The following is a 24,526-nucleotide window of genomic DNA, read 5'->3' as shown; positions in this document are numbered from 1 at the left end:
GGTTAGGGTTTTTGCTTTTCTCTGTTACCCGAGTCGTCCAACTAGGGTTTTTGTTTCCTTTTTGATTGCTCTCTGTCATCGCACACACAGAGAGAGATGGATTCGTTTTCTTCACCATCGAGTGGATCATCGCCGCAGATGTCGACCGATGAATTTATGAACCAGCTCAAAACTCAGCTCGCCCAAGCTTATGCCGAGGAGTTCCTTGAGGTATTCTGTTTTTGCGTGGCTTCTTTTCGGATCGACTCCGTATAAAAAATCTGTGTGTCGTACTTGGTTTTCAAACTGTCATTGTATCATTGTTTTTCCTTCTTGTACGTCTACTTGCTCTTTTTTGATCTTTACATTAGTTGATTTCCCTCATGAGAGTGCTTGATTTCTTGTTTTCTTGCAAAATGGGCCGACTACTGTCTTAGAACAAACCCATATACATGTGAAGACGTGCACACTTGGGATGTCTTTCACTTGATTTTGTGGTAATTGGTATGTACCTCTTAATCTTATAATGGCTGGGATAGTCATCATGCTCCGTTTTATACTCGGGGTACTAACAGAAGTTGAGGGGAAAGATGACGTAATTAAAGTATTGCCTTGCCTATGTAGCATCCATTGTCCCATTGTCAATGTTGGCTCCAGATTCCCATTGTCAAACAGCCATTTCATTTCACCTACATGCTGGCTTCGTAAGTATGCCCAAGTAGAGGTTAACTGGTAATGTGCCAAATGTTGAATCCAGAATATGAGCCTAGTGAGAGAAATTTGCTTACCCCAATAATTGGCATGTTCATGAACAAGAAATTGAGAGTTATGTTTTCTTTTTCTAATTAGATTTATGGTATCTTGAATAGTTTATCGTCTTTGATTAATATGTATGTTGTGTGTGTGTGTGTGTATTCTGCTCCTTATTTCTCTAGAATTTTGAAAATCAAGTTATGAACATTCTTCTCATGTGGTTTTTATTACCTTTTCCCTTTAAAACAATTTCTTTTGTATAATTCAACATTATGCCAAAACTTAAGTTACTAAATCTTCCCCTTATAGTTGTCGAAAGATTTGCCATGTTAAGATATGTGATGTGAGGACCTGCAATTTTCTGCTTTTTTATCTCCACGTTTCAATTGTTTTATTTTACTTTTCTGGTCCCAGTTTATCATTGCATATGATTATTGAGGAATTTATGAAGCTACATTTTTGGGGGCTTAGATGGTCACAAGGAGGAAAGTTTGTAGTTGGAGTAAGACATCATCAGTTACTTCTTGAATTTTGTTGGATAATATTTCAATTTCATTGGTCATACAAGCAATTAGTTATATTTTCTCCAGCTCAGTTTATAGTACAGTATTCATGCTTTGTGAACCAAGTTCTTTATCTAAGGATAGTGCAAGTATTTATGCTTTGCGAACCAAGTTCTTTATCTAAGTTAATGGAAGATGTAGCAAAGAGATTTAGTACTTTAGCTAAGCTACATTGGGTTGCTATGGGATCCATTTTCCATTTTCTCTAACTGCCTTGGTTTGGGTACATAACTTTAGGAAATATAAGATAATTAAAAGTTATGTTAAGAGTGTGCAGAACAATATTGTAGGCAACTAATTTTTTATTTTGTGAATTCTGAATAGTCTTGACAAATATTTTGTAATGTGGCCTTTTGGTTTTAGCTAACCATTTATCTATTGGGATCATTTGTGGCCTCAATAAAACTCACTGTTTTGCACCTTCAAGAAGTTCTGTACATTCTGTCCAGGGAGTTAATTCACAATAATATAGCTAAATGGCATTTTTCACTACAAAACTGCTTACCAGACTACCAGTCACTTTTTATTTGTCTCAAAAATTACAAATAGCTGTCACCACCAATACCAAAATACAGAAAAACAGTCCATTACATGCCTATAACAGGTTGGGCCATCATGGGTATCAGATGTACATATTTTCTTTCACACATCTCTTCACATATATGCAAGAAAACATGAAAATACTATATGCGTGGCACAAAATCCTCATGAAATGTACACCATATCCAACCATCATGAGTTACAAAAAACCTTCATTTTCACATGAAGAAACCACTTGGGATCACAAGTTTAGGCCATCTCCTTATCTTTGACCCTTGAACTCTTTGGAACCTAGTATATTTAACTGTACTTGGAGGAGCCCACACTTAGTGTGGTTTTTACCAAACATGAAGAAAATGATGTTCACATACTTGACATCCATAACCATCACATAAACCATGTATATGCATGCTTGCCAAAAAAAAAAAAAAAAGGTTAATCTATTGCATGAGTTTTTGCATTGTGGTCTCTAGGTAAGGTCAATTGTGTGCACTTTAAGTGAAAAGTAGTATGCTTAGGGCTTTATAGGTGTGAAGCCCATTGACTGTAGTTGAGTGTGATTAAAACATGCTTGAGTGCACTTTTACCTGAGCTTTGAATCACGAAAAGGCACACTTCAAAAAGACACTTGGTGTTTTTTCTTTATCAGATAATATGAAGGGTTGGATTTGTTTAAATTTTTGTAGTGATGTGGATGCTTGAATGAAAACCTTACCCAAAAAGTGCTAATATGATAAAATAAGATCATATATACATTTAAACAAAAAAGAAGAATCTAACTGTATTTACCAAGCAAATAATATTGATAGAAACATGTAATTTGGTGTACATTAGGATTGCTAATATATTCTTGATTGTTGTAAATTAGGGATTGATGATTGATTTTTGATTGCTAAATATTATGGATTGTTGATTGATTATTAATTAGGGATTTATTTTTTGGGCATTTTTGTAAATTAATGGTTGATTGATTGGGTATAGATGTGTAAATTAGGGATAATTTTTTTATGATTGTATGAACTTGGAAACGTGCATAAATTATAAATAAAAAAGGTATCTCATCATTTGTTAAATTTGCATCCCTCATTCTTATTTGTTTTTTTTAATGATTGCTTTTTTAATAGTTTATATTTTTTATGCTTATAAAAGTTTGTGCTCTTTATTTCATTTATGTGCGCTGCACTTCGCTTAAGGATGCGCTTTGCTTTGCGCTTAAGCTTCATACGCCTTCTGATGAGATAACATTTTTCATCATTTGTTCAATTTGCATCCCTTATTCTTATTTGGTTTTTTTCAATGATTGCTTTTTTAATAGTTACATTTGGTTTTAAAGCTCTGTAAGCCTTTTGATGAGATACCATCTGTCACATACCTAGGGTTACCTAGGGTTGTGATTGGAATTTGGGAGCGAAACAGGATGATAGAATTAAAGGAGGGAGAGAGAATTCAAAGAGAGAGTTAGAGGGAGAGATTAGAGAGGAAACAAGAGAGAGAGAATTAGGGAGATATGAATCACTTCATTCATCAACATACATTTCTCTGCATTTTAGGGCCTATTTATAAGCTATTCAATAGTAACTGAAATCTAGAAAATAGCACCCATGTGCTCTTAACAACTCACAAAATACCTCTTACTAACTATTACAACTTTATTACAATAATGCCCTTCTCGCTACCCATGAGTTGTGACATTCCCCTCCCCTTGAAAGGTTTCTTGTCCCCAAGAAACTTATTACAACCAAGTCATTGTTTCTTCATCCAATTCTCGTCCTCACCCATTGGTTTCTTCTTCGCTTTTCCTTCTTTTTATCTTGTTTTTCCCTTCTCTTTCGCTTTCTTTTTTCCGTCTCCTCAGCAGCAACAGTAGTATGTCTTGCTGCCACACCAATGGAAACATGAGTAAGCAAAACAACAAGGGTCTCGGTTCCTTCAACAAAGAATCCCTTCCTTTTCTTTCTTTCATCTTGTTTCACTTTATCCTTCTGCATCCTCCATTGCTCTAAATCAGAAACATACTGCTGGAAGGTTTTAGTGTAATCAATTTCATGCAAGCATCCTCCCTTAACCTCTAACCATTCTTGAACTGCCCTCCATTGGTTATCCATTTCGATGAAGGCTCAAATTTCCCTCCAATTGACTGATTTCCCAGTTGGAGTTACCTGATTCAGAGTAGGTAATTCACCCACTCCTTCCATTCCTATTCTTTCTAGGGAAATAGATTTAAAATCTCCACAATCTAAGGCTGTTGTGGGCATTTCCATTCCAAGATCTTTGGCTCCCGGACTGTTAGCTAACATCTCAGCTTTATCCTCAACAGTTACCTCCTCCAACGGTGTCATATTGAGGATTTTAGCGGCTGGATTTTCAGTACCAGTGAGAGTGCTTGAGATGCTGCCAATTGTTGGACTGCCATCCCCCAATTCTTCGATCCCTTCTACTGTTTCTTTTTCTTCCTCATTAGCTTCTTGCATCTCCAAATTAACAGCCTTAGAAGCTCCATTGATCATATAGGTTTTGGTCCTTTCTCCAAACCAGTTACTCAAGTTAATTACAAATTGCGGCCAGCTCAATTCCACCCTTCCCCAGCTCCAATTCTGGAACCAAATGTATGGAATTCCACTTAGATTAGTTGCAGCCATTTTTACCTTCTCCTTTTCAGCCACTCGGTGTTGGTAGAACACCCGTTCACATTGCCGAATCCACCATTTTGGCTTATCCCTGTCAAACATCGGAATAGCCAATGGAGCAAGAGTGGGCAAATCAGCACTTGGAATTGAAGTCAACAAAGTCCGATTAGCAGTCTGAAATTTATATGAATGCAAGATCAAAGAATCATCCAGTTGCCTACGGAGGTCCTTAATTTCCTTTGTTGCAGCAATTAGTCTTTTAGCCATCTCCTCAATTCCAATTCCTTGAAATTACACCCTGCAACAGCCTCTTAATCAGCTTCCAAAGACCACTCCGGAAACTTATTTCGGTACTCCAAACCCACCAGAATTTAGTCACTGAAATTGCTTCGATAAATCACCAAGACCTATTGATAATCGATCGCTTCCAAATCCGCAACCTTAGCAGCTTCAAGTTCAGCCAATCTAAATTCGTTGGAACCTAAATTCAGTAACCTATTCTACCTTGGTCACTGCTTCGCCTCGACTGCAACTGCTGCTTCGCCATGACTGCAATTGATCACTACTAATATTGCTTTTGGAGCTACCTGGCTCATAGCTGAGGAATGATCGGTTCCATTGCAGTACTTCGAAATCGCCTTTAGATCTCAAACGAAAATCACCGCTAGAAATTAATAACAGAGAAGTATCATTCCGCTCGCTGTAATTCCTCCAAATCGCCGAAATTCACCCCTGTACCGTTTTCTGATCGCACCTTCTTTCACGACTTGGTCACATGTAGTGACCTAGACCTGAATTTCCGCTCCTGACCACGCCTGCCTTCTCGCCTCAACCACATGTAGTGAGTTTGTCGGAATCAAAGTGATTCAAGGATCACCTTTGTCTCACCTATTCACCGACCGCTGCTTAGGATTTCACTGAATTCTTGGATCGGCCATTGTCTCCGGAATTCCCGGAATTTGTTGCTCTTGATTTGCCTCCTAATTTCGCTCGATATCCCGTTGGAATTCTTTCGGCCTGCGTTGTCTTCACTCCCGGGCCGAAGTTGCTTTGCTCGGCTTCGCTTTTCAAATCCGAACTTGCTTGGCTCAACTACGCCTTCCAATCCGTGTTCAATTCTGCCTTGCCGTAGTCGCTGGGTTGGAGTGCCTAGCCCGCTCAATTTTGGTTCATCTCTTCTACCTTCGAGTTGACTTCCTTCTCGTTGGATTCGGTGCCTTCTTCTCTCACCCAATCACTGTCCAAGGCTTGGAGAACCACTAACTTTGCTTCAATCTTCTTGGAGTCATTATCGCCACCCAATCACCGTCCACCGTCTTGCTTTTGAAGCCACTTCCGCTGCGTAACTCCTCCTTACCTGATTTGACTTCGTCACTGAGAGCAATAGCCTATGGCTGCAATGCTGATCCGATCCTCCTGTTCTGTGTCTGATTCACAGCAGATTCAAGATTGCTTGGACTCGATCGCGATCGCTGTAGCCTCCGATCGCTCCAATCTGCTTCTCTCTGATGCCTTAGTCTACTTCAGTCGTGCCTTCCTTCTTGCCCTGGTCACCTGCAATGACCAGATCTGGGACGCGATCAAGGACACTTGAGTTTAACGCCGATTCCAGATTGCGACTAGGATTAGGATCAGATGCCTAGGTATCCTTGCTGAGGAGCATTGCCTTCAACATATAAGTCCGATCACTGTTGGAACTATCTTGGCCAATGTCGCCTTCAATACCGAGCCGATGTCTGCTTCGCACGACTTCGCCTCTCAATTCCGATTCAATTCCAAGCCAAATTGTACGTGCCTGAAGCAACGGAAATCGCCTGGCTCGTCGGAATTAAATGCCTGAATCGCCTTAACTAACTGCCAAGAACTTCCTGATCATCGCCTTTCAAGAATCGAATCTGAATTCAGCTATTAAAGTCTCCATAATCACAGCCGAGGAATGATTGGCTCTGATACCATTTGTCACATACCTAGGGTTACCTAGGGTTGTGATTGAAATTTGGGAGCGAAACAGGATGATAGAATTAAAGGAGGGAGAGAGAATTCAAAGAGAGAGTTAGAGGGAGAGATTAGAGAGGAAACAAGAGAGAGAGAATTAGGGAGATATGAATCACTTCATTCATCAACATACATTTCTCTACATTTTAGGGCCTATTTATAAGCTATTCAATAGTAACTGAAATCTGGAAAATAGCACCCATGTGCTCCTAACAACTCACAAAATACCTCCTACTAACTACTACAACCTTATTACAATAATGCCCTTCTCGCTACCCATGAGTTGTGACACCATCAAACATAAACCTTGCATTTTCTTCAAGCTAAACAATGCTCATCAAGCACAAACTTTTGTGACATCTTTAGGGTTGAACTAGGGTGTGAAAGGGGATTTGGAAATTAAGAGAGAAATTTGGGGAAGAAATCAGATGAGAGGGAGAGAAACAACATATGAGATAAGGGAGAAGATAATCGCGAGAGAGAGAGAGAGAGAGAGAGAGAACAGTAGCAAGAAAAAGTGGAAATCACAGAGAAGAATTAGAGAGAATTTAGAACAGAAATCGGGAGAATTCGGGAGAGAAACGAAAAAGAATTGGAGGGAGAGACAGAGTAGAAATCAAGAGAAATGAGGGAAAACAAGGGAGAACGAGAGAGAGAAAGTAAGGAGGGAAATATCAATTCACTATATCGTTCCAACATATATTTCTCTACATTCTAGGGCTTATTTATAGGTTGTTCAATTGGAAGTAGAGTCTAGGAATAACACTCATGTGCACTACAACAGAACTAACAACATTTCCTAACCAACAATAGTAACTAATTACAGTTTTGCCCCTATAATACCCCAAGGGTCGTGACAATTAATTCCATTCCTCCTCCATCGTAGGCTTTGGCTTAATATATAAGCTCACAACTGTAGCTACAAGACAAGGCATTGTAACTGCCTAAGCTACAAGACAAAAAGGAAAAAATATTCTAACAACCTCTAGTTACAAGACAAATAACTCTAACAGAAATAGAAATTTAAAAAAAAAAATTACAGAAAACGAAACTTACAAATAATACCCTTGGAATGTGACAAATTTCCCCCCCTTGAAATGTTTTTTGTCCCCAATAAACTTATTATCATTGAGCCATTGTTATTCATCCAATCCTAGTTTTCTCTATCGGTTTTATTCTTCTCTTTCTTTCTCCTTCTAGGCCTTTTCCTTTTTTCTTTTACGTTCCTGATCTCTTGCTCTTTCGCTATTAGGACCAACACCAGAAACTAGTCTGCTCCAGCTGAAATGACAGCAAGATTGTCATATTGCTCACGATCAAACATTGGACTAGGCACCCGAGCTACTGCAATAGCCTTTGCTTTCTCTGTAAATTCATCGAATAATTCCTCATTTTTCTCCAGTACCCTCTCAATAGGCACATCTTGATCTATTAGTTTACGAGTATGGTGTATTATTTGTCATTTCCAAATTTGATGTATTATTAATTTCCAAATTTCTCTCATCTTGATCTCAATAAGGTGTATTATTTGTTTTACGAGTATGGGATTTCAATTCTTAGTTTACATGATATATATTTATTGTGGAACCCAAATGGGTCCCACGGGCTAGGTGGGATCTATAAAGATAGTGGCCCATGTAGAATTAGGTGGGTCCCCCACATAGCTGGGACAAGGGCACTGGATTGGGCTTGAGATGTTAGGGTCAGATAAGGTATTCTCAGACTCTCAGTATTGATGCAGGTCCAAATGGTGTGATCAATTCATTAAACTGACAACTTGAGTGAAAGATGAAAAAACCTAGGTAGACCTGGTTCACTGGCCACCTGTGCACCAGAAGGAAACCATTGGGCCATGTCACCCAACTCATTTGCTGTGTTAAAATGATAACTGAATTTGCACTTAAGCCTATTATTTTTACAAATTTGCACTGTAATTATATGAAAACGCTGTTGCTTCTTAGCCAAATGTCAGCTTTTACAAATTTGAGGTTTAGATATATGCGTATACACATTTATATTCATGGCTGCTTGGCTTCCTAAGGAAACAGTGTTATTTGCAAGTTGAATGAAAGTTGGCCTCAACACGTAGGACTTCTCTATCTCCACAATGGCTGCCTAGGCATATATATACATGCACATCTATATTCATGGCTGCCCTGGCTTCTGGTTGTAGAGACATAATCAAATCCAACTTTTGTGTGTAGATATATTCATCAACTTAAACAGCCTTAATTTATTGTCACACCCTAGGGTTGGGCTAGGGTTTAGAAAGGGAATTGAGAAGATTAAGAGAGAGGGTGAACTCAGATGGAAGGGAGGGAAACAGCAAGGAAGAGGGAGAATGTTTGAGAGACAGAGAGAGAAAGGTAACAGAAAGTGAGAGAGAGATAATAGAAAAGATTCAATTTCATTTCTCAACATGAATTCCCATCCTCTAGCTGTGGCTTTATTTATAGCCTCACAGCCTCAAACATGCACCCATGTGCAGTACAACCAGTAAACATAACCACCTCTAAAGCTAAGGACAAATATCTATAATAGAAAGGAAAAGAAAATTACAATTACTGCCCTTGGAATGTGAAATTTATCAAAAAGAACAGAAAAAAATCATTAATTTATTTGAAGCCCAGAAATTATTTTTGAGGAAACATCGATGCATGTGCATATATGAATTTGATTCTAAACCAAATGTCAACTTTTAAATGCTTTAAACCCCAAGGAAACAATGATGAAGGGAGATGTAGGATAATCCATACTTGGAAAGAGGTAAAATAGGTCTACTTTTTGAAGAAAATTAATGGGTTCTGCATTGGGATGAGGGAGAAGTTCCTTCAACTCAGTGAATTGTCATTCATTTAAATTGTTGAACACATTGAATTGCAGGTGTGTAATTGTTAAATTTTAAATTTATAGGTTATTAAGTAGATTAAATTTTAAATTTAAGTTTTTGTAATGAATTTTACTTTTTGTGTATAGTTTTAACTATGAACTTGTATTTTTTTTAATAAAAATACATTTTGATTGAGTTCAGTTTGACCATTAACTCTTAACCCTTTCTCTTTCTTCAGTTTGATTTTTAAAATATTGATAAAAAATACTACTATTATTTTTTTTATTCTTATATTACATTTATTTTATAATAAATAGTAGAACTTTTATTAAAAAATTAAAGAGCAGTAGAAAAGCCACTACCACAACGCCCTGAAATGTCCAACCATATGGCCCCGACCCAAATATGAGCCAAACACTGCCCTCAAACAAGAGTACCCCACGGAATTACACCATTATGAATAAGTGAAAGTCATGAACACAATGGGTATAAGGACTATAATACAACAACAACAACAACAACATATCCAGCCTTTATTCCACTATGTGGGGTCAGCTACATGAATTCTAGACTTCCATGTATTTCTATCTTTTGTCATATCTTCATTGAGATCCATACACTTCATATCAAACTTTAATGTCTCCCTCAAAGTCTTCTTAGGTCTGCCTCTACCTCTTTTTTTGATTAATTGTTCCATTTCATCAACTCTCCTCACAAGAGCGTCTCTTGGTCTCCTTCTCACATGACCAAACCATCTTAGTCTAGTCTCTCTCATCTTCTCCTCTATTGGCAGTACTCTTATCTTATTACGAATAACTTTATTTCTAATTTTATCTTTTCTTGTATGGCCGCACATCCATCTTAACATCCTCATCTCCGCTACACTCGTTTTTTGCTCATGTTGGTATTTGATTGCTCAACATTCTGAGCCGTACAACAAAACTGGTCTTATAGCTGTCCTATAGAATTTTCCTTTCAATTTTAATGGGATTTTATCATCACATAACACCCCCGATGCATTTCTCCATTTTAGCCAACTTGCCTTAATTCTATGTGTGACATCCTCGTGAATTTCTTCATCTTTTTGAATCACTGATCCCAAATATCGAAAATGGTATTTTCTTTGTAAGATTTGGTCTTCCAATTTTATTATAACATCCTCCACTCTTGCATTCTTACTAAATTTACATTCCATATATTCCGTTTTCTTTTTGTTTAATTTAAATCCCTTAGATTCTAAATTGTTTCTCCATAACTCAAATTTAGTGTTCACTTCTTCTTTTGTTTCATTCACCAACACTATGTCGTCTGCAAATAGCATACACCATGGCACATCTGTCTGAATATCTTTAGTGAGTTCATCCATTACTAAAGCAAATAAGTATGGACTTAGTGTAGAACCTTGATGCAATCCTATTGTAATTTTAAACGGTTCGGTATCCCCTCCGCATGTTCTGACCCTTGTTTCTGCACCATGATACATGTCCTTAAGGGCTTGTATATAGGCTATTCGGACTCATTTCTTCTCTAAAATCCTCCATAATACTTCTCTAGGGACCCTATTATAGGCCTTTTCTAGATCTATAAACACCATATGTAGGTCCTTCTGATGATCCCGATACCTTTCCATTAGGCGCTTCAGTAGGTATATAGCTTCCATTGTTGACCTACCGGGCATGAAACCAAACTGATTTTCTGAGATCTCTGTTTCTTTTCTGAGCCTCTGCTCTATTATTCTCTCCAAGAGTTTCATGGTATGGCTCATTAACTTAATTCCTCTGTAATTTTCACAGTTTTGAACATCTCCTTTGTTCTTATATATAGGGACCAAAGTACTCTTCCTCCACTCATCTGGTATCTTTTTTGATTTAAGAATCGCGTTAAATAATTTCGTTAGCCAGGAGATACCCTCTTCTCCCATGCATTTCCATGCTTCTATTGGTATATTATCTGATCCCACTGCCTTATGATTTTTCATCTTTTTTAATGCTTGCCTTATTTCATTTGGACTTATGCGTCGATAAAATGTATAGCTCACGTTCCCTTCGGAGTTACTAAGATGTCCCAACCTAACTCTTGTGTCGCCATCATCATTAAATAATTTTGTGAAATACTCATTCCATCTCTCCTTAATTGCTCCCTCATTCACTAATACATTTTGATTTTCATCTTTTATGCATTTCACTTGATTTAAATCTCTTGTTTTTCTTTCTCTTGCTTTAGCTAATTTATATATATCCCTTTCTCCATCTTTTGTATCAAGTCGTTTATATAATTAACTAAAAAAATAATTACCATATAATTTTCTGTAGTAATTTATCTCTCTCTATATGTAGATGAGAACTTTTATTAAGAAAGAAGTAGAAGCACCCATTTCTTTTCATGCATTTTGTCCTTGTTTTGAAAAATAATGAAATTTTATATTATATATTTTGTTCCCTTACAGTTAACTAAACCCTCAAAAACTGTCAATGGAGACTCTCACTTATTTAACACAAACCAGTCGGATCAAAAATGTATATGCATAGAGATGGTCATAGAGAGAGTAGACTGTCAGTGGCTGTTGTGACAATAGAGGTCTTCATGTTGAGGAGTGCTTTCATTCAACTTGCAAATAGAGCTGTTCCCTGAGGAAGCCATGAATATAAATATAAATATAAATATGTGTGTGTATATATAGCAATCTCCACTATTACATATTGTTTTACATATTACTTTGAGTTTGATAAATCTGTTTACTATAGCTGTTAGGTTTAGATCTTGCATAGTTTAGTTCATATTAGTTTAGATTAAGAAACCACACAAATCAATAGTTCCCAATTTGAAAAAGATGACATTAGGCTAAGAAACAACAGTGTTTTTCATGTATTGGTAGTGCAAATTTATAGAAGTAGAAGGCCTAAGTGCAAATTCGACTATCATTTTAACATGACGAGTGAGTTAGGCGATGTTGCCCAATGGTTGTCTTCTAGTGGATAGGTCAGCCCGAGAACTACGAGTTTTTTTTTTTTGTGAAAGATGTAGTACCAAATAGCTAGATACGTGTTATAATGCCATAGTTGGGAAAATACAATATATTGCATATCACACAAAACAAGAAATTTTATTTGTTAAAGGTGATGAGACCCATAGTTAAAGTTTTTTTTTTTTTGGTAAGTAAGAAATTCATAAAACAAAAACTAATGTCAGAACGGCTACAAACCAAGGTCGAGGCAAACCTCGTACCACCAAAAAAGCATGGGTGAAAACACATCAATGATCACCCTCTGGACTAAGAAATAAAAATAAAATAAAAAATGTAAAGAATATATACACTGGTTAGAAGGTAATCAAAGCCAACAACCCATCTCGAGACGACTAATCTGTTATAATGATCACTAGCAGAATAAAAGCTGATCAAATGGTGAGCCCGAGTTAGAGGTTAACGAAGCATAAGCACACGAGGAATTAGCACCAAGCATGAGACTTCGGGATCACAGCAACCAGTCTCCAGAAACAAACAAACGGCAGCTCAATGGGGAGGAAAGTTCTGGTTCCTCGGAAGTCGCCAAACATGACGAAGAGCATGACTCTGAAGGGACGACTTGAATCAGACAGTCGTAAAACAAGCCCACATAGTGCACTGAGTCTGATGATCTAATTGCGAAGCTGATCTCTTCTGATCTTGGAAGCATCTATTGTTGCGCTCCCTCCATATGAAATACACCAATGCATGAAGAACCAGTTTGTTCGCCACCTGCCACGGGTTCTTACCACTCCATCCCATCGACGCCAAGGCCAGTTGAATTTCTTTGATTTGCAGAAAAAGGTTAGAACCTCTTGGGAATAGGGACACTAAAAAAAGAGGTGACTGTCTCTCCGCATCCACCCTACAAAGAAAAAATCTATTTAGAAAAGACAAGAACAGGTTAATACGGTCAAGAGTAGATAATCGCTCCCAAATTGCTAACCACAAAATGAAAGAATGAGCAAGGATATCCACCTACGACCAAACAAGCTTATACCAAGGAACCCGGGAACACTGAACCTGTAGATCCTAGAACGCAGCCCTTACCGAGAAAGTCTCATTCGAGGCCAGGAACCAATATGGCTCATCCCGACGCTCAAAGCAGGGAAGACTAGGAAGATGATTCTAGATAAGATCGGAAGCTAGACAAGGGGATGCGTCCATCCAATTCCAAGAGCTATTCTCAATAATATAGGAGACCTTGGCCAAGATTGGGATGCCTAATTACTGAGACAATTGGCGAGTAAAATGATCAATAAGCACACCCAAAGGGTGCTATTGATCATACCAAAGGAACGTGCTACGATCGGGGGCCCAAAACACATAAATGGTGGAAAGAACAGAATGCGCTAACTGTAGGTGCTCCCAAAAGAGAGAAGCCCAGTCCACCAAGAGAAAATCCTTTTCTTCACCTTATCAATGATGGGGATTGCTTGTGTTTATCTTGCCAAAGCGCGTGATCCAGCAGATTGAGCAATTAATTCGTAATTTCTTATGGAGTGGTGATGAAGCTAATTCTCATAAAGCAAAAATAGCATGGCGGGATATTTGCTAGAATCAAGCCCTTGCCCCCAAGTTAATTTGGTGTTTGCTTCTAGGTGATGGGGAGTCGGTCTGGGTGAAGTGGGTGCATACCTATTGAATTGAGGGGGCGTGTTTCTGGCTCCTTATAGTGCCTTATGGTTGCTCGTGGTACTAGAGGAAGCTATTTTCTCTTAGGAGAGTTGTGCGATCCAGATTGGGGACGGTCGTAGCACGTTCATTTGGCATGATCAATGGCACCATTTGGGTGTGCTTATCGATCGTTTTACTTGCCAATTGCCTTGGCAATTAGGCATCCCAATCTTGGCCAAGGTCTCTGGTATTATTGAGAATAACTCTTGGAATTGGTTGGACACATTCCTTTGTTTGGCTTCCGATCTTATCCAGAATCATCTTCCTAGTCTTCCCCGCTTTGAGCGTCGGATGAGCCTTATTGGCTCTCGGCCTCGAACGGGACTTTCTTGATAAGGGCTACATTCCAGGATCTCCAGGTTCAGTGTCCCCGGGTTCCTTGGTATAAGCTTGTTTGGTCGTCGGTGGATATTCCCGCTCATTCTTTCATTTTGTGGTTACCGATTCAAGAGCGATTATTTACTCTTGACCGTATTAACTTGTTCTTGTCTTTTCCAAATAGATGCTTTCTTTGCAAGGCGGATGCAAAGAGATATGGTCACCTGTTTTTTTACTGTCTCTATTCCCAAGAGGTTTTGACTTTCTTTTGCAGATAAAAGAAATTCAGCTGGCCTTGGCGTCAATGGCATACTGGTGTGCTTTGGGAAACTGCGAGATGGAGTGGCAAGAATCCATGGAAGGTGGCGAACAGGTTGGTTCTTCATACATTGGTGTATTTCATCTAGAGGGAGCGCAACAATAAGTGCTTCCGAGATCAGGAGAGATCTATTTCACCGTTAGCTCATCAGATTCAGTGCGCTATGTGGGCTCGTTTGACGACTGTCCGATTTAGGTTGTCTCATCGGAGTCATGCTCTTCGTCATGTCTGGCGACTTCTGAGAGACCAGAATTTTCCTCTCCATTGAGTTGCTGTTTGTTTGTTTCTAGAGGCTGGTTGCTGAGATCTTGGAGTCTCATGCTTGGTGCTAGTTTTTCGTGTACTTATGCTTCGTTAAAGCCCCTCTAACTCGGGCTTGCCACTTGATCAACTTTTATTTTGCTAGTGATCATTATAGCAAATTAGTCGTCTTGAGATGGGTTGTTGGCTTCGATTACCTTCTGACCAGTGTATATATTCTTCACATTTTTTATTTTATTTTTATTTCTTAGTCCAGAGGGTGATAGTTGATGTGTTTTCGCCCATGGTTTTTTGGTGGTTTGGGGTTTGCCTCGGCCTTGGTTTGTAGTCGTTCTGGTGTTGGTTTTTGTTTTATGAATTCTTACTTGCCAAAAAAAAATAAAGAAATCGCCAACTTTTTCTCTCTAGGCGGAGAGAGAAAAATTGCCAAATTGTATCTTACCCTTAGAATATTCAAATATAGTTGTCAAAGTTCAAGGCACACTAAGGTGGAAGAGTGCTTGGAGCCTAGGCATGAGACTTCTGGATGTTGAGGCACACATTTAATAGATAGCTAATGGGGTGTTTTTATTGTTTTTTCAAATTTCTTTTTTATTTTTTTTCCTTATTAATAGTTAGATTTAACAAGCCCATCAAACATTAGGAACAAAAAAGTTATAGCGTAGGGTCGAAAGGTGTGTGCCATGCTACTTAGGGGGAGGTACGTATCTTGAGCCTGAGCACCTCATTTGAGCCTTGAGCTCCACTTTATGTCACAAAATAGTTGTCAAAAGCGTGCCTGAGGGTCACCTGACTAAATAATTGGCGTGATGCTTGATAGAGACATCTAACTAAATGAATGGGCAGGGCACATGACTTTTGTTATATGTGATGTGATATTCTTTTAATGAGAACCGCATGATTAGAGCACGAGGATGGTTGAGATTGAATCTGGCAACTTTTAATTGTCAACCACAAATTTTAATGGCATGTGTAATTGTAGGATTCATTTTTGTGAATGAAATGACAAAAATGGCCTTTGGAGGGGGGCCAACATGTTGGAGAATGTGCAAATTCGTTCTCTACTCTGTATGAATTGTTACAAGAATTAAAAAATGAGAAAAATAGGGAAATTTATAGGCTATTGAATCAAAAGATCAACTGTCCAGAAGAAACTTGCAATTCAAGGAATAAGAAATGTGCAATTTATGTATAACATAATATATACATGAGAAAATACCTTTGGAAATGACTAAATTACCCTTGGAAAATACTAGCCCTTTAATTAAAATTGGAATGGATAAATGGTAATTAGTCTTGAGATCTCTATATAGGTGAGAGAAGAACTTGGAGAACATTTTTGTTCTCTTAAACCAAGGTGGATGAACCGTAGGAGAGGGAGAGAAGAAGTGGCTAGACCTTAAGGATTGAAGTGTTTTTCTTCACTTGATCAAGGTTTGAAGCATTAAAGTAAGGTTTGTTCATTGTAGGCATATGTTTAGCTAGAAGAAAATGCATGAATTATGCTTGAATTTATGTTGTTGAGTGAAGCATGCCCTATGTTTGTAATGAATGAAGACTTGAGAGCAGAGAAGAAGAATAGAAAAATAATGCCTCGATCTTCTATTGAATGAATAACAAAACATAAGCTAGCTGGTATTTATTTATACTCAGCTTATAACAAGAGCGCCAAGACTTAACAGCAAACATGAAATAACAGAAACACCAAACTGAACAGAAACTACAAGCTAAATAAGTAACAGAAATGCAAATACTATCTGTTATCATGTTCTTCAACATTTCCCCTCAGTTTAGACCTCCCTTCAGACTCGAGATTCCTTTGTTTCTTTATGACAACAGAGTCTCCAACAAACTGTGACTTTATAGGAGAGAACTGCAAACCAATCTTGTTACATAGAAATTGCAAACGATCACGAGGCAGACACTTAGTAAAAATATCAGCAACCTGCTATAGAGTAGGCACATATCTGATCTCAATCACACATTTTTCAACCTTCTCACGCACAAAATGCACATCTATTTCTATATGCTTAGTGCGGGAATGGAAAACAGGATTTTCTGCTATGCTTTTGGCTGTCATATTATCACACCAAAAAATAGGAGTATGAGATAGAGGATATCCCAACTTGGAGAACAAGGATTGCAACCATAAAACTTCAGTAACTCCTTGAGCCAGTGCTTGGTATTCTGCTTCACCAACAGACCGAGCCACAACCGATTGTTTCCTAGAACTCCAGGCTATCAAGTTGGAACCAAGGAACACACATACACCACTGGTTGATCTGCGTGTAATCTGACATCCAGCATGGTTAGTATCGGTGAATACAATCAAAGAAAGTCCATGTACCATAGGTCGAAAAACTAACCCCAAACTGATTGTACCCTTAAGATAGCGAAGTAGACGTTTGCAAGCTAACCAATGCTCCATTTTAGGAGAAGACAAGAACTGACTCAGTCTATTCACCACAAAGGAAATATCAGGCCTGGTATGAGTCAAATATTGGAGAAAACCAATCAGGATCCGATATAGAGTAGGATCAGAAAACTGCTCTCCCTTATCAGTAAATGAAAAACCAGACACCAAAGGTGTATCACATGGCTTACAATCTTGCATAGAAGCCTTCTTCAAGGGATCTAAAATATATTTTAACTGTGTAAGGTACATGGCATCAGCAGTTCTGTGTGCTTCAAAACCTAAGAAATAACTGACCGAACTTAAGGTTTTTAGAGCAAAATGATCATCTAAATCCTGAATACATTCCTTTAGAGCAATAGGATTAGATCCCATGACTAGTATGTCATCAACATACACTAAAAGAAATAATACTGTTGTATCAGTGCGTTTAATGAAAAACGATGCATCAGAAACAGCTCTGGAAAACCCCCAACCTTGCAATGCTAATTTCAATTTAATATACCAAGCTTTAGGTGCTTGTTTCAGTCCATACAAAGATTTCTTCAATTTGCAAATATAGGAAGGAAAATGAGAATAAACAAAACCAGCTGGTTGAATCATATAAACATCCTCCATAAGTTCTCCATTCAAAAAAGCATTATTTATATCCACTTGCTAATATCCCAGCCAAAGTGAACTGCCAAAGAGAACAAAACTCTAATAGTGGGAGCTTTAACAACCTGACTGAATGTCTCCGTGTAATCCATCCCAGGTGTTTGAAGAAATCCTTTAGCAACCAACCATGCCTTGTGTTTTAGAACAGAACCATCAGCCTTGTACTTAGTCCGAAACACCCCTTTACAGCCAATTAAGTTCATATCTGGAGAGACAGGTACCAAGTCCCAAGTGTTATTGCGTTGAAGAGCAGAGAACTCTTCTTCCATGGCCTGAGTCCAATGAATGAAGACTAGAGAGCAGAGAAGAAGAATAGAAAAATAATGCCTCGATCTTCTATTGAATGAATAGAAAAGCATAAGCTAGCTGGTATTTATACTCAGCTTATAACAAGAGCTCCAAGACTTAACAGCAAACATAAAATAACAGAAACACCAAACTGAACAGAAACTACAAGCTAAATAAGTAACGGAAATGAAAATATTATCTGTTATCATGTTCTTCAACAATGTTCATGTTTTTATTTTCGAGCATGAAGCATGGCTATAGTTTTATTGGGTGATGAAACCTCTTTGGTGGATGGAAATTAACCTAGGCTGAGTTTGGGACTCAAGTATGGACATGATGTCCAAGGGAAGGTTGGGGAACCTGGAGGATATTTATGGTTGTTTCTCTAGTTTTAAGCAAGCAAAATGGTGGATTTTAAGCCCAATCCAGCTGTGGTGATGAATGGAAGGGATTTTGTTTTTTCTTAGTTGTAATATAGTGTTTCTTCATGTATCTGTGAGATTATGCATGAAGGAAATTGACTTTTGTGTTATTCCCCTAGAGAAGGAATTGCTTTGATGTGTCCAAATTGTACCTTTGATAATTGCCCAGTAATTGGGGGATTTAGAGTTAATGGAATTCATCAGGTTGTTGACCCTTAAGAGGACCTTGTGTACTTAACAAAGTAGAGGATTCTAGTAATGCTGGAGGTAAGACACTTGCATGTCAAGAGATGGTTTTTATCTACACCTAGCCCTGGGGGGGGGGGGGGGGGGGGGGGGGGATAATGAGTGAAAATGCACCAGCTTTTCATACATTTGTTAAAATGTATGTAAAGTATGTAGGGGTTCACCTTGAGCTGTACCTAACAAATGTATGTAAAGTATGTAGGGGTTCACCTTGAGCTGTACCTTATACCATTTTGAGTTGCTTGGGTAGACTAGACTTCTTTACCCATCATAGAAAAGGTTCCTACTTCCACTCCAAGTTGGTGATTATTTTTAGAGCATTTAGTTTAATATGCTTCCCATAGAAGTTGCCCATCTATTGGTTTGTGCTATTGGCTTTATAATAAAATTGTGCCCAACCATGAAATAGAGAATACCTATGTGTAATTTAATAGCAAGACTATCGTGTGAAGTTTTGTTAGAAGGAACTTATCACAAAATCTTCGTGTCCCAACAAAGGGTCAATTTGAAAGCAAACAAAAAGAGTTTGAATTAATGTTAACTTTTGTAGCTAAGCGTTAACTCCTAATAATGCTCGAGTTAGTAGCAGCGTTCTAAAACGCGGCCTAGGCGTTAGGCGGACCCTTACCGCCACGAATACATGCAAGTCGACATCCTAGGCGCTGAGCCTGATTAATCGGGTTTAGGCGGCCGCCCAGGCGGGCGGGGCCTAGGCGGCCCAAGCGGTGTCTAGGCAGTGCCTAGTCGGCCAAAACACAAAACGACGCGTTAGTACCGTTTATATATATATTGTTTATTGTTTATATATATATAAATTTCTCTACCAACTAGTCTATTTAATTTCTCTGCCAACCAGTCTATCTGATATGTTTATATATATATATATAAGTTTCATTTGTCTTTTAACTTTGATTTATCTAAAAATAACATGAAATTACATAATTTTTTTTTTAAAAAAAAAAAAAACAGTTCGCCTAGGCATCCCAAGCGGTAGGCCCCAGTCTGGCGCTCGACTAGCGCTTAGCGCATTTTAGAACACTAGTTAGTAGTTAACAAGCAGTTGGATGAGTTTCAAGATGTAATCCTATTATCCTAGATAAGATACTCAATGAATTACCACATGGGGGTATATTGAGCGGAATAGATTTTATCCTATGATCTTGATTTCCAAATCTTCCATACTACTAGAAATGAATTAATTAGACAAGTGAAAGACTTGTTAAAGGAAAGTTTTATTAGATATAGCTTTAGTCAATGTGTTGCCTTTCAACTCCCAAGAAAAATGGCTCTTGAAATTTACACAATGGCAAGTATGTTATTAATAAAATCACAATTAAATATAGATTTCCTACACTTGCGTTAGATTAAATGTTTAGTTAAAAATGGTCCCCCAACATTGATTTGCATGGTGGATATCATCAAATTTGAATTAGACTTGATGATAGTGAAACATTAACCTTCAAGACTTAAGAGGAACTATACGAGTGATTGTTTATGCAATTTGGTAGTTCAAAGGCCCAAGTACTTTCATGAGTGTCATGAATCATGCCTTTTCACACCCTTTCATGGCAAAATTATTGATAGTTTGTCGTTATATTTATTTTGATTAAAAGCTAGTCTACGATCATGAACCAAGTCCTCCCCTTTCATGCTGCCGTTCCATAGGAAACTTGTTGATTGCTTATTTTGATAATATCTTCATTTATATCTTGAGTTGTTGAGGAGATCAAACAAAAGGTGAGTGAGGATTTATGTTATGAACACCCACATTTTTATTTGAAGCTTTTGAGATTTCTTGTGATTCATTAAGAATAGGTGTAGGATGTGTCTTGAATAAAAGTCATCTTGTGGTGTAATTTAGTGAGAAAGATACAACAAAACAATCATAAACCTTAATCCCACTAGGTAGAGTGCACTATATGAATTTTAGATCCCTAGCCATCTCTATTCATGGGTATATTTTATGTAAGACCATTATATCTTATGCCATGTTTAAGGGTTCTTTGTTCTTTCTCTACATCTCTTGCTGCAAATTTTCATTATTTCATCCACTTGCCTAACATGCTTGTTTATTAATCTTTTTTTCACATGTCTAAACCATTTGAATCGTGACTAGCACATCTTATATTTAATAGTGCCATTCAAACTTTATATGCATGATCTTGTTTCTTATTTTGCCCTTTTTTTTATATGTAACACCATCTCTGCTACACTTATATTGTGCACATGTTGGTATTTAATTTTCTAACGTTCTGAGTCATACAATGAAGCTAATTTTATATTCACCTTATAAGACTTCCCTTTTAGCTTTAAAGGAATTTTAGGATTGCATACATTTAACGAGTCTTATGATAAGGATCTAGGTTGTGGTACAAGGTTCATATCATTGGAGGTATTATTTGTAATTGTAAGAGGATATGTCATACTTTGATCACCAAGTATTATGGTACCTTCATTTCTAAAGAAAGTTGAATTGGAACGCATGTTGAGTGGATTGAATTGCTCCGAGAATACACTTTTGCATTCATCAATGTGTAGGTATTGAAAGCTATCCTATACATACACTTTTATGTTTCTTGCCTTGATTTTAGCCCTCAAGATGTTGAAGCATGGCAGCTGCCAAGATTATATTAATATTATTTTGTGCTTCAAGATGGTTATTGTTTTGGATATTTCAGTTTAGGGATTGTATGCTGGAGGACCTGCGACATTTTGATAGAAATAGGACCATAGCGCTGGTTAAGGGTTGGCTGATCGTTGCTGAAATGAAATGTTGCTAGACTTGTCTCAACTTGTTGCACGCATTAGAAGATTAAAATGTGAAGCATTCGTTTCTGCACACCTGAGCTTGGATTTTGTCTTTTGATTTGCCTAAATACATGAGGACATGAACCCATATTAGTTGTGGATTTCAACAATTGATGCTTCGCATGTGGCTAACTTTTTCGAGAGGTTGAGGTTGTTTGCTTACATGGCTGGCCTACTTCCAATCGTGTCTTGATTTATAGGGATGTTAAAATTTTCATTTGTTTTTGTAAAATAGCTTGAAAATTATCTGGGACTCATTTGAAGTTTCCTTCATTCTCTCATTCTCGAATTGGTGGGCTACTTGAGGTATCATAGTTTGGGTGATTTGCTTTTGATTTAATTTTGTCAATTGTGGAATTTGCTTATAATAGTTCAGTCTACCAGTTAAGTAGAAGAAGTTGCTTTGAGGTGGTTCATGGTTTTTCTTTCTTATTAGGCATCCTGTTAACCTTATTGCTTTCTCATTGATATTTGAATGTATCACTCTAGGAAATCTTTTGCTAAATATATTTGTGGTCTACATGCTAATATTAAGATGAAAATTCCATTATTAATAAAAATTAGGAAAATATATGCTCGGTACCCCTGAGATTTAGATAAAAAGCAGGAGGTAGCCACAGTACCTCTTAAGGTTTTGAAAATAACAATGAACTCCCTTGACTTTCTGCAATTCAGTCAAACCTTAGGGGTAGTCAATGGAATTTACTCCTAAGAAATATAAATTTGCAGCTGATGTGAATCCCGGATTTCAATGGAAGTGATTGTGTCATGGGTTGTGCACGTTTTGAATGGTACCATGAACATTGCTTCAAGAAATCTCATGCTTGGGCCCGTTGGATCTTTTCATGATCTTCTAAAACTTAGACCGATGCACGTGTTTGATTTGGCTTAGAACATGAATATTAATCCTGTATCCAACCATTAGGGATATGTTTTCTTGTAATGGCATTTTTGAGCATCCTAATTTCTTTTTATTTATTTATTTATTTTTTGCTGGTGCTTCATCTCCAGCAATATTTTTCTCATCTTTCAAGTGTTCTGTAGCCACACAGGACTTTGGTTCTTTCCAGGTTAGCAGCATTTTCTTGTCGGTTGCAGATATTGTCCCAACATAAATGCTTCTTGGATGAATATATTGTTTGGATATTGCACTTCTGTAGCAGTACTACTTTCCGGAGGCTAGCTTTCCGTAGTTGAGGAAAATTTGTAGAAGTTATGGAATTTGTCCTTCTTAGGATGGAAAATTGGATTAGGAAGTTATAATCTCAATTTATTTTTGGTAGCATTTCATTTTTGTGGATTTCTTGTAGGGGTGTAACTTTGCCTGGATAAGTAGAAGCTATAATTAGAAATGGGTTATGCTGATTGCTTTCTTCTTCTCCCTTAATATTTTTCTTTTCATCTGTTATTTTTTTTCTTTTCTTTTCTCTTCTCCTTCTGTGCTTCTCCAGGTAATTTACAATGATGCTTTTAGTTGTGTCAGATTGTTTGAACATTTTTTGGGGTGTGTGTGGTATTGTGGAGTTAGACTAAATGCAACCACTCAGCATTTTATTCTGTTTTTAATTTGAGCATTTTTCTTTGATATGAAGAAAAATTTCTTATGTTTTAGTAAGGAGCATTATTGTGAAGCTTATATAGAACATAGAAATTAATTGTTTGGCTGCTTGAGGTTTTGAAATCAGGTTCTTTAAAGAAATGACTTGTTTACATTTACAATTGTCTTGATGCCCATTCCAAGTATTTTGTAAAGGGTCAAGATGTTTGATGTATATTAATGATGGTGGGCTTCATTGCGGGTGGTAAGAGTGGTCCATTTTGACTTGGTCACATGTTTGAATAATTGAAGGAGTCTCTGTAGAGTAGAGTTAACCGGTTAAGGCATGAATACTTGAGTGGGTGCTTCACCTAGTGTAACTGTTCAGATTTAATATGTTCTATTGCTTTTCTTTCTTATTTCGAATATGGAATTGTTCTCTAGGAACACATAGGTAACATGTTGGGTCTCCTATTGAGAAGTAACATGCTAGAAGCCGATTCCTGACAGCCACTAGATGCATGAACTTGAGGCTTTCCTGAATCATTTTCTTGATTAACTCCATTTATAATTGTTGGCTGACCACTAGATATAGTTCACCTATCTGATTCTAATTTGTTATTCAAACAAATTAGATGAATACCAATTTTGCTTTATGCTAATACCACTGATGTTTTTGAAATGGCAGACCGTAAGAGGAAAGTGCTTCGAGAAGTGCATTACAAAACCAGGAAGTAGCCTCAGCGGGAGTGAGAGCAGCTGCATATCGCGGTGCGTTGATCGCTACATTGAGGCCACTGGTATTATCAGCAGAGCTATTTTTAGTTCCCCACACTAAGATTAATTCATGAAGAACACAGCACAGATTACTGGAACTGTGTAATTTTCAGTAAAAAGGAGAATGGGACTCTTGACTAACTCCCCATTTCTCTCATTCATATTCTTCATAGTGTGTTTCTTTTGAATACTAGTTTTGAACCTGTTAGGCAGCTGATAAGCTTTTTTAGATTTTTTGGATTCATATACCCGGCTTTACCTTGAATTGTCTTTCCTTTTTTTTTTTTCGAAAAATATTTTACTGGGTTGAATTCAAGTTTTGCACCTCCAGGGTTAGCTTGGTTGGCGCCAAGGTAAGAGAGAATAAGGAGCTGATTCAAGTTTGAATCATGCGAGTGCTAGCTGGCTTGCTATTTTTTGGGCCCACAACAATCACCTTTTGGGTGGAGCCTTACTCGATTCATGTTTGTTATGTGAGTCGATGTGTATGGATTTTTGTTGGGAGGGAAGAT

The 24,526-nt window shown here is 37.6% G+C and overlaps 1 protein-coding gene across 1 annotated transcript; it reads left to right on the top strand.

Annotated features, from left to right (window-relative positions):
• On the top strand, positions 1–24,279 carry LOC127813429 (mitochondrial import inner membrane translocase subunit Tim13). The gene is made up of 2 exons (XM_052354390.1): positions 1–210; positions 23,926–24,279. The coding sequence occupies exons 1-2, from the start codon at positions 97–99 to the stop codon at positions 24,073–24,075; spliced, it is 264 nt and encodes an 87-aa protein (XP_052210350.1). The 5' UTR covers positions 1–96; the 3' UTR covers positions 24,076–24,279.
• The last annotated feature ends 247 nt before the right edge of the window (positions 24,280–24,526 follow it).

The sequence above is a fragment of the Diospyros lotus genome, chromosome 11, assembly GCF_014633365.1.
Source record: "Diospyros lotus cultivar Yz01 chromosome 11, ASM1463336v1, whole genome shotgun sequence".
Classification (NCBI taxonomy): domain Eukaryota; kingdom Viridiplantae; phylum Streptophyta; class Magnoliopsida; order Ericales; family Ebenaceae; genus Diospyros; species Diospyros lotus.
Note: the sequence above shows the minus strand (reverse complement) of the source record. Positions and strands in the feature narration are given on the sequence as shown.